Source organism: Dioscorea cayenensis, chromosome 6 (genome assembly GCF_009730915.1).
Source record: "Dioscorea cayenensis subsp. rotundata cultivar TDr96_F1 chromosome 6, TDr96_F1_v2_PseudoChromosome.rev07_lg8_w22 25.fasta, whole genome shotgun sequence".
In the NCBI taxonomy this organism is placed as follows: Eukaryota; Viridiplantae; Streptophyta; class Magnoliopsida; order Dioscoreales; family Dioscoreaceae; genus Dioscorea; species Dioscorea cayenensis.
Window position 1 is genome coordinate 1092755 of NC_052476.1, and position 11043 is coordinate 1103797.

An 11043-nucleotide genomic window follows, 5' to 3' on the forward strand; every position below is an offset into this window, starting at 1 on the left:
AACTATGCGCCAATGAAGAAAAAAAAATGTCTAGTTAGTTAATATTTTATTGTTGAGATAACATAATATATAAATATTTGATAATTTTTTTTTATATTTAATCACTTGTTTTTTTATGTCTTTTTTATGCAAAAGCAACATAAGATATCACCATATCATAATTCATAAATAATTATAAATGTGAGTGGTGGAATATAGAAAAATTGGGAATTTGAAACTCTGTAATTACTATGAGATTTCTCTTATCATCTTCATCACATGAATTTTATGATTCACCACACTGCATGCATGACCCAATATCTAAGATGATTTAAAAAGTACAAAAAATTAAAATAATAATATGCTTAATTACAACACTAATCTGAGATGTTTTTTTTACTTTTTATAAATAGGAATATTAAAGAAAAAAGATCAACCAACCTCATAACAGTAATAAAATTATTAGCCTTTCAAGATATTTACAACAAGAAGCAGGGATCCACAAATTCCATTTCCATGCATAACAAACAATGTCAAAGAACAGCAATAAATCTCTCTTCAATGGAGAAATGTGAATTTATCATCATTATCATCACTGCTCATTATTTGGCAAAACATTTGCATTGCAAGAAGGCACTGGTACTTAGAACATCTTACCAGTCCCCTCGACACGAGGAACTGTGTCATCGATCTCCATTTTTCGCCATTTCCCTACCATCGACTTCATTTCATCAACCTTATCAAATAACCCGAGGAGCCCGCCAGTGTGTATGAACAATACCTTGTGAGATTTCCATTTAGAAGGGTTCTCTTTCATGTCTCTCAGCATGCCAATTGCTGCTTTCCCACTGTATAAGATGCAAGTAGAGCACACATAGAGGAAAACAATATGGAATTCAGTATATATATATATATATATATGCATGCACATATATCATTTTTGATGTATCATGTAAAGTTGAAGGAATTTCCGAACCTGTAAACTGGATCAAGGACAACTCCGGTGGCTTCTGCTATTTGTTTAACAAATTTAAGCTCTTCAGCTGTGTTCATGGCATAGCCTAATCCCTTTGCCTGTGGAAATCGAATCATGGAATTCAGACTATGTTCTTGTATGAAAATTCACAACAAGATCATTTAATTCTAGACCAATTTCAGTAGAGATGACTGATGCTTTTAGTGATATACAGAGCTTAAAAGGCGAGCAAACATAACAAAACTAGAATACTAACGTCTTTAATGTTCACTAAATCATGTGAATCGGCACTGGCTTGCAGTCCATCAATCAAGCCTTGAGTGAAGTCGTAGAAGTATTCCGGAGAATCACAAACTGAGAATGCATGAATCTATACAACCAAATGGGGTTCCAACTCCTTGATTAGAGGTCACATGTCCATTTAAAAGATGAAAATAACTATTTGAAGAATGGCTTACTTCGGCCTTCAAGCTGCTTAACTGTGCTCCTAGTGAAAGACCAGCAATAGTTCCTCCACTGCAAATCATATATCATTTCAACATCTTGAAACAAATTATTCACATACTTAGGTGACAGAAAACCATAGAAAATATTAATGTTCTCCTCTTCTGTACAATGTTATGAGACCTATAATAAAATTCTTCTGATACTTTAGTTCAGAATCCAGGTAGCAGATTTTCATCTTTTATACAGTGTAGTTTTGCAGCCATGCGTTTGGGGATGCATAACATGAGTAAAGTAAAAGCATGAGATTCAGAAATAAAGTTTAAATTTTTAAGGGTTCAAATCATTTTAGTTATTATGTAGAATAGAGAAGAAAATAACCTTCCACATGCGACAACAATGTCATCAAACTGAATATTGTCTGTTTGACTTTGCTGCTCTATCTCCCTCACCGCCTCAATGTAACCCCTAAAATAGCATTACAAAAGCATTCACGTCAAATTCATAGAAATAAAACCCTGACCAAACATTTGAGTAACAATACTAAATAATAGATCTTCTGATATTCTTGAGGTGGCAAACTCAACTGCATGAATCTCCATGAGGAAATCCCAAGACATTTTTGTTTGAATTGGCAAAGAAAGTTCACAAAGACAAACTTTCACATATGAATATTATATTACTCTAGTAATATAACGTTATGATTAAGACATCACAGAAGGGTCCATATAACACACTCATCAGTTCATCAATTAAGAAATAAACTCACCAGGTGCCAAGGGAGTTGGATCCACCAACAGGAATGATGTATGGTTTTCTCCCTTCTTCTATCAATCTCGTCTTTAGCAAGTCCGCAAGAGCCTAGACCAAAAATGAGATAATAGCATATGAATCTCAAAAATTTTACTCAAAGAGATTAGCATATTCATAAAACTCAAATAATTGATAAACATCTCGATCTCAAATCAGTCAGCTCGTGTATTTTAGCATGTAGAGGATTGCCCATTCATTAACATGCTGCAGATCCTTGTAGAACAAGCTCAAGAAATATAAGGGCATGCATAAATTTCAAGATCTTATAAAACAGATGAATAGCATGCAACAAACAAATAGTGAATTAAAGACACATGAGCAATGAAAACAACAAAAATGGAAAGGACAACATGAACTACTCTCATCATCAGATATGAAGAATGAATCTCAATATAAAGATCTAATGTACCGCACAAGTATCAAAAGTAATCAACTAAAAAGGCAGCCTTAAGTATAAAATAATAATGAAAGAAAGCATGCTCTGCCTTATATATCAACAAGAAGAGAAAAAGAAAAATAGAAAAATAGAAAGAGAAATTAGTGATTGCTGAGTAATGAACAAGAACAAACACAAAAAAATAAATCAAAACTAAAGTCAGTAAAGGGCAAACCACACTGCCAATCTTCGCATATTCTTCTTTTGAGACGAGGTCAATATGAGCTCCAACCAGCCTCTCAACAAGAAGATTGCCTGTCAAACCAGGATCTTTATCTGCTAGAACCTGACTCACATGATCAATGATAAAATTCACACTCTTCAATCTAAAATATATGCAAATAGTATTCTGACGCGAAAAGAAGTCTAAATGGAGGAACATTAACCTTCGAGGTGCGTAATATCAGATAGCAATCAAGGTTCAAATATTTTGCAGCCACAGCAGTTGCACGGCAATGGTTGCTTTGAATACCTCCCACGGTAATAACACAGTCTGCCCCTTGCGCAAGGGCTTCGGCCATCAAAAATTCCAGCTTCCTCACTTTGTTACCACTCAGCTGCATTCCTGAAAGATCATCACGCTATATATTTGCAATTTAAAGTCAGTTCACACATGGCTATGATGATAAATTGCGAAACAAAATAACCAGAAGAAGTTAACATGATGGCATATACCTTTATCCACACTTCAGTTTCTTCAGGAAGATCAGGAAGATTCCATTTGTGTATTGGAGTGGGAAGCTGATGCACAAAGTTTGAAGGAGATTAGAACAGAAAAGCATGTAGAACTTGTTCTAATTTATAACTGTATAATAGTATGCATCTAATGCACACCATCTCAAAAATAAACATAAACAAAAACATAAACAGACCACTCCTTCACTCCGGAGTTTCACCCTTAATTGAGAAATCATCCATCACAGAACATCAACAACTTCAAGTTTATTGCTTACTTGAATTATGTATCTCTGTCTAAAGTTTTGTCACAGATGGCCACCCAATCCAAACCAGAAGCACCAATCTTTCAACTCATTCAGAATACAAACTCAATTAAAAATAAAAACTAGTCATTGAATTACCAAACTATAAAATCCCAAACAAGTGAAACATCTTGAATTGGAAACAAGGAGAAACAAAATCCAAACTTTCCCCCAAAGCACCAAACTTTCAACACATTCAGAGTGCTGAAGAAACGAAAAATCAAAATTTGTGAACAGAAAGACAATCAAACAGAAACTAAAAGAGCAAGGGCAAGCATGAATATGAAGAAGCAAGACAAATAGATCAAATTACATGAGCAAGCGAACGGATATGGGAAGGGATGGGGCTGAGATGAGAAGCCCAAGAGGGCGGCTCATACGGTCTATCAGCAAGGAATCCTCGATGAGAAGCCATTAGTGATGAGATTGAGGTCTTCTTCTCTCTTTGTCGGCTATTTGGTAGAAGAGCAGTAGAGTGAGCAGATGAAGCTACAACAATGGCAGGCCTCAAGAACAAAGACGAACTCATTTTGTTTGATTTTGATTATTATTTAAAATATTATAGAAATGAAGTAAAAATAAATAAATAAATGGAATTATTTATTTTAGAAAAAACAACAAATAAATTATTGGCATTTATCTGATGAGATAATTATGATTTCCATCAGAGACGTCCAAAGAGCCTCGAGATTGACACTCAATTTGGCCCCAAAATTGCGCCTTTTTCATCCCATCGTTCCCGCCATTGCTAAACCCTCGATCTAGATCGAAATGGGTTTGGGGGCCGCGGCGGCGGCGGCGAAGAAGAAGGCGCAGCGCCGGTTCAAGCTAAGAGGGTTCACCCTCAAAGTCGACGCCTTGGATGAAGCCCTCGCGTTCGTGTCCCGATTCCCTGAGGCCGAGGACGAGGCTCTCGATCTCCTCATCGATGAGATCGACAAAGAATCACGTACTGATCTGATTACCTTGTTGTATCGCACGGAATCTCATTTTTTCTGCTTTTCTTTTGCTGTAAAAATCGTTTTTTTTTGTTGGAAAAATGGCAGTGAAATCGTCAATTTTGGATCGGGACGCGATTCAGAGAGTTGTGAGCTTGTTGCTCGAGGCTGAATCGGCTGTGGAACCGACCGCAAGTGTTGCTAGTAGTCGCACGGCGCTCAGAGTCATTGATGTGTTCCTTGTCCCGAGATTCCGATATGATTCCATCAAGAGAGTGTTCTACGAGTATGCTCCTCGATTTTCCTGGTTTTATTGATTTTGAAGAATTTTGTTGAATTGTGTAGCTTTTGTGTTAAAATCTTTGGAAGTTTTGTTACTGTGTACAATTTATCTTTTTAAAAAAATTACTTTTATTTTTACTTAGTAGAACTTACTCTTGCACCATTTCTATTTGTAAATTATCTGTCCCAATTATGTGCCTTTTATCTTACTTCAGGCTAAACATTGCAACTTGGTATCAATCTCATCATTTTTTTTCATTTTCTATTTTGCAGTTTTGACAAAGTTAGGAATGCTTATTGAGAATTTTCTTTGTTGTTCAAGTTTCTATTCCAATTTCTTTGGTTATTCTTGTGAAATTTTTAATTTATATCTCAATAAAATTTCTTCAAGCAGTTCAACTCGGATGTTGATATATTTAGTCAATTCTCTTGCAAAATGAAGTCGTTTGTATCCTGGTCTTCTTTGTGTTGGAATAGGCATACAGGAAAGTTGCCAATCCATGGGGAAGCAGGTGATAAAGCAGCACTATACAGGGATAGGTTCCAGCTATTGCTTCAAAGGCTTTCTCGAGATAAATACTTTTCAAGACCAGCATTTGATACTATAATGTCTGACTCAGATAGTTATGAGGTGTGCTTCTTTAAGTGTTTTAGTCCCAAGCTTGCTATATTTCTCTTTCAATGAATTTATCCATGTGTGGCATGGCATGCATGTCTCTTTTTGCTACATAACTTTCGATTTTTACACTAATGAATGTAAATATAAATAAATATAAAACAATTGGATAGAAAAAGAGAAAAAAAAATAATCTGTTTATTGGATTCCTTGTCCTTGAGGTATATACTTCTTACTGTACTGTATACTAATTATCTTTTTCTGTATTGGTTGTTCATGGAGTCTAAGATGTTGGATGCTTTTTACTTTTCCTTTTCTGCAGATAACTCCAATTCAATCTTTAATTGGATGTACGGGAAGGAGGTGGATCATGGGGGTTATATCTCAATTAGAAGAAGGCCATTTTTTCTTGGAGGACCTTACTGCAGCTGTGCCAATTGACTTATCTAGTGCAATATCCTTTTTTTATGCTTCTTTGAATTATATTCCATCTGTGTAATGAATTAATTATATGAGGATGAGTTTCATTGGATAATCATATGACACCGATTCCATGTCCTTTATTCTTTCTAAATTTCAATCACACCAATGTGGTTGTAAATTTCCATGATTTTATAAGCTATGAAAAATTATATTCATATGCACTGGTGCTTTTTATTGAAATTGTACCTGAATATTACTATTCATTCATCATATTTTCTGCATGCTATTTCTTGTATGTCAATCTGTGTTCAGCATTTGCCACATGTTCGAGTTGCAATAGTGTTAATTTCACTAGCTCAGATCTCTTTATTCTGTTTAATATATTTTTCTTCTGTTAATGCTGCATGTTTAAATTATTATTTATGTTCCCTTTGTTGATTGCTACCAATATTACCTGCATCAACCTTTTCGAAACTAACTTTTCTTAGTAATTGTCTCCCAACAGTCTTATGTTGTAGGCATTACCTCTTTTCTTTTTTTCATTTTCCAAAAACTCATTGACATGGACATTGATGCATTGTAAAGCTTAGATCATGGTATTTTGTTCTTTCTTTTCCCTCAGGGCTGAAAGCTATGAGACTACTATTTGTTTTCTTTGATTCTTAACACAAGATAACTTCTGGATTCTTTGTTGAGAACACAATAATCGTGGCAGAAGGAGAGCTTCTTTCAAATGGCACCTTTCAGGTCAGTCTGAATTGCATTTCTTTGCTTTTAAGAAAATATGTGATCCAAACCAGCTGATTTCGGTAGGAAAACCTGAAGGAAAATATGTTGATGTTCTGTTACTGGACATTTTTCTATGTTCTCTCATCTCATTGGCTTACTATAGTGTGATTGATGGATAGGTCAATACTTGTGGCTTTCCACCTTTGGAGGACAGAGACACTTCACTTTCATTAATCATGGGACTTGATTTCTTTGGTGGTGGTATACTCTCAACAGAAGAAACTGTATCCTTCTCGAAGTCCTTTATGTCCACAATCATAAAATAACTGTGACTGTTCTGAGATGAATTTAGTTTGCTTAGCCATAACTTGATGGCATCGTTTTTTCCTTGACAACTAACAGCTTCGACTATCAGGGCTTGAAAAGAATGCAGTCAATGATATGTTTGTGATTCTTTCTGATATATGGTTGGACAATGATGAGGTAACTCATTTGTTCCCTTGATACTTTGTCTATATGGATCAATTCTTTTCCTCAGAAGCGCAAGCTTTGTTTTGTCCGTAGAGAAGGCCATGGAAAAGCTAGCTGTGGTCTTGGATGGTTATAACAGTGTGGAGGTAGTTCCATCTTTGTTTATTCTGATGGGAAATTTCTGCTCTCGTCCTTGTAATCTTGCCTTCAATTCATTCTCAAGTCTCAGGTCTGGACTGTTTATGAATCCCATTTGACTGTTTTACTTTCCTGAGGAGAAGTCAATAGTTTACTGAGAAAACTCATGCAGGTCGCAGTTTGGCAAACTTGGGGAAATGATTTCAGCCCGTTCAAGACTCAAAGAGCAAAGCCGGTTTTTGTTAATCCCTGGTCCAGATGATGCAGGTTATACCCTTTAAGCATTATCACTGATATTCCGTTACATATAATGTAACTTCGGAAATTAATTCATCAGTGCTCTCAAGATTTAAATTTATTTTTCTGCATGAAATATTTCAATGTCTTCGACCTGTAGCCTATCTCAAATTGTCCATCCATGATCAATTTTCTTCTGGAAATTCTGTCTGATATATGTCTGGATACATGTGATCTGCTATCTTAGATCCAATCCTGCCTGATTTAAACTCTTGGTTTTCGGCAATGCAGGTCCATCAAAAGTTCTACCAAGGTGTGCATTACCAAAATACTTAATAGAAGAACTTCAAGAGCATGTCCCTAATGCTATTTTCTCAAGCAATCCTTGCAGGTTAGAAATTCAGCTACATAATTCAAATGAATGCTATTTTCTCTAGAAATCATGTTTTCTTGCTTATGGATTTTTTTTTTTCTGTTTAAACTCATGTCTTTGTTGTGCAGAATTAAATTTTATACACAAGAAATCGTATTATTTCGTCAAGATCTGTTGTATAGAATGCGTCGTTCCTCCCTGATCCCTCCATCAACTGAAGAAACAAGCGATCCATTTGAACATGTGAGTACTCAAACTTCTATTTTTCATCGAATCAGAAGCCTTCGACCGTCGAATCTGAAGCTAATCGAGTCTCTCCTTCTGCAGCTTGTGGCCACAATCACTCATCAAAGTCATCTATGTCCATTGCCTCTCACTGTGCAACCCATCATCTGGAATTACGATCATTGCCTTCGCTTATATCCGACTCCTCATACGGTATTTTTTTTTTCTTTTTTACTTGCAAATGAATCAAAGCTAATTTTCTTGATGATTTAATCTGTCTTTTCTTACAGATAATACTCGGGGACAGAAGCGAACAGAAAGCATTCAAATACACCGGAATCACATGCTTCAACCCGGGTTCCTTCTCTAATGACAGCACATTCGCAGCTTATCGACCTTCTACTCAAGAAGTCGAACTCTCGGCACTAGAAAACTAACATTGTAGCAACAACCACTGTACTTTTGTGACCCGGAAATTTCTGTATTATAAATGATAAAAAATTTTAGTATGTGCCAAAGTTCAATATTCATTTGCCAACAGAAATAACTACCTCTCTTTGAATGATTGTATTGAATTCAAGTAAATTTTCACTAGCAATGACAAAAAGTCTGACTTCATGATTTAAATGAAATTTCTGCGTAAAAAACTAAGGGAAAATTATTCTGCAATCATTGGAACTTTTTATTCTTTCCAATAAATCATTTTGACAAAATTTTTATCTTATACAGATTCTTTTTTATAATTAGTTTCATTTTATCCCTCCCGGTAACACACAAATTTGAATACATTCGTCAAATAGTAAACATATATATAAAAAATTAAAAAACAAAACGAAGGTGATGTAAGAATAATAAATACGAAGTACCAAAACTAAAGAACAAAACTAAGATTTGAGCATGAATGATATAAGACTAGTAAATCCGAAATTATCTAGCTGTTGGACTTAAAAGTAATTCTGGGAAAAAAGAGAGACTTCCAAGGGATTTGGAAAAATCAAAGGCTTTTTTGACCCAATGGTAAAGTTGTTTGGACCTTTTGAGCAATTCCTCAAAAATTAATTATTTTTTTCTTTTAAATAAAAAGAAAAATCAGGAATGAAAGTTTTAATAATTAGCAGGATTAATTTATACTAATTAAAACTAACTGAAACAGCTTGGTCTAATTGAAATCTAATAAAGTGTACCTTTCATCATGGTTCTATCCAAATTGGTAGCATAATGGACTCAAAGTATCTAATGTGAGTCATGTGACATTGTGACTTAGACTTATGGAAAGAGAAAAGAAAGTCCATAAATTGAATGGAATCAACTTCATCTCTTCTTCTTCTCTCTCTTTTTGAACCATTCTAAAAAAACATGTTTATATCACACACACACACACACACACACACACACACACACACACACACACACATGATTTTCCTAATTCTTACTGAAATATGCTACTAATTTAAAGAAAAAGGTTTTTATATGATCATGGACTTTCTTAGGAAAGAGGTCATAAGACATAAAATCAATTTTTTTTTCCTAATATCTTTAGTTATTCTGTTGACAATTGAAGGCATGCTGAATTTCATAAACAAATAATGAAATTGTTATGAACTTATAATAATTTGGTGATTTTGTGGTCCATACACAAATTGAGGGAAATTTCCCTCAAATTAAAGGAAATTCACTGGGTGTAATATGGAGATTGAGAGAACATGGTTTTTATTTCTTTGTCTTCAATTATTTATATATTTATATTTATATTTATATTTATAATTATATTTATATTTATAATTCCATACACAAATTGAGGGAAATTTCCCTCAAATTAAAGGAAATTCACTGGGTGTAATATGGAGATTGAGAGAACATGGTTTTTATTTCTTTGTCTTCAATTATTTATATATTTATATTTATATTTATGCAACGATGGTTTGAAAGTTGTTGGGTATTTGGTTTGGGAGCCATTGATTTCATAAGAAATTATAATATCAAGCAATTTAAGTTATTTAAGGGACTATGTGCAAAAAGATAATATATATATATATATATATTCTTTTTATTAATTTATTTATTGAGTATAAAAAAGTTAAGCAACACTTTTAGTCCATTAGACATTGATTTTAGTCTAAAGTTTTGCTTCCAATTAAAACAAAAAAAAGGGAAATTATTATAAAAGGTTGATAGGGATGGAATATATTAATATTTTTTAATAAAATAGATAAGTTATTATTAACATTATTCACCATATGTGAGGAGAAATTTTATTTGTCAAGTCCCACATAGAATCCAAACGTATTTGGTTTTTCCTTTTCACACCTCATGTGTTAATTTTTTTTATTTTTTCTCTTAGTCTCCTCTATTGACACTTGCCTAATATTTTGTCAAAAAAAAAAAAAAATACAAAAGGCTAATAATTGTCGAAATATCAATGTAAAATGACATTTTTTTAAATTTATATTTAATATAGAAATATGTGTTAAAAAAACATGTTTATATTTGATTTTTTATATACGAAAAAACTACTTTTTTTTAATATTTTGTATTGAATTAGAGTAAAATTTTGATTAGCAATGTGAGCAAGGAAAAATTTTAATTGCTTTTAAAATACTGACGTGCAAAAAAAAATCAACTTTTAATAAATATCTTGACTTTTCAAAGAGAGTAAAAAGAAACTTCTAAAAAAACACTTAATAATTAGCAAATAATTTTTTAAATCAGTTAATATTAAATACCATTAAAAACGATAATGATAATTTTGTTTTAAAGTAAAAGAACTACAAAGGACTAAAGGAGCTATTTATTAATTAAAAAAACAGTTCAACAGTATAGAGAAAGGAAAATAAATACACTTCAAAGAAAAAAATTAAATAGAAAGACCATATGTACTTCCTCCACTTATTTAATACTCTATATATATATATATATTTATATTGGATAATTTATCTACATTTTTAAGAAAAAAAAACTTTAATCATTCTCTTTCTACAGATAC

General features: G+C 33.2%; 2 protein-coding genes across 2 annotated transcripts; one reads left to right on the forward strand and one right to left on the reverse strand.

The window, feature by feature from the left end:
• Positions 1 to 411: 411 nt before the first annotated feature.
• LOC120263518 (putative D-cysteine desulfhydrase 1, mitochondrial) lies at positions 412 to 4172 on the reverse strand. Its single transcript, XM_039271458.1, has 10 exons — positions 3942 to 4172; positions 3324 to 3389; positions 3035 to 3229; positions 2824 to 2934; positions 2169 to 2260; positions 1781 to 1867; positions 1414 to 1471; positions 1212 to 1325; positions 956 to 1053; positions 412 to 827 (listed from the first exon to the last, which is right to left on the reverse strand). Exons 1-10 carry the CDS (start codon positions 4155 to 4157, stop codon positions 623 to 625), a joined length of 1242 nt encoding a protein of 413 aa, XP_039127392.1. The 5' UTR covers positions 4158 to 4172; the 3' UTR covers positions 412 to 622.
• A 149-nt stretch (positions 4173 to 4321) lies between these two features.
• Positions 4322 to 8661, forward strand: LOC120263517 (DNA polymerase epsilon subunit B). Its single transcript, XM_039271457.1, has 13 exons — positions 4322 to 4577; positions 4675 to 4852; positions 5326 to 5479; positions 5787 to 5918; positions 6557 to 6634; positions 6796 to 6900; positions 7019 to 7099; positions 7186 to 7316; positions 7398 to 7492; positions 7754 to 7853; positions 7964 to 8078; positions 8163 to 8273; positions 8351 to 8661. The coding sequence occupies exons 1-13, from the start codon at positions 4400 to 4402 to the stop codon at positions 8495 to 8497; spliced, it is 1605 nt and encodes a 534-aa protein (XP_039127391.1). The 5' UTR covers positions 4322 to 4399; the 3' UTR covers positions 8498 to 8661.
• The last annotated feature ends 2382 nt before the right edge of the window (positions 8662 to 11043 follow it).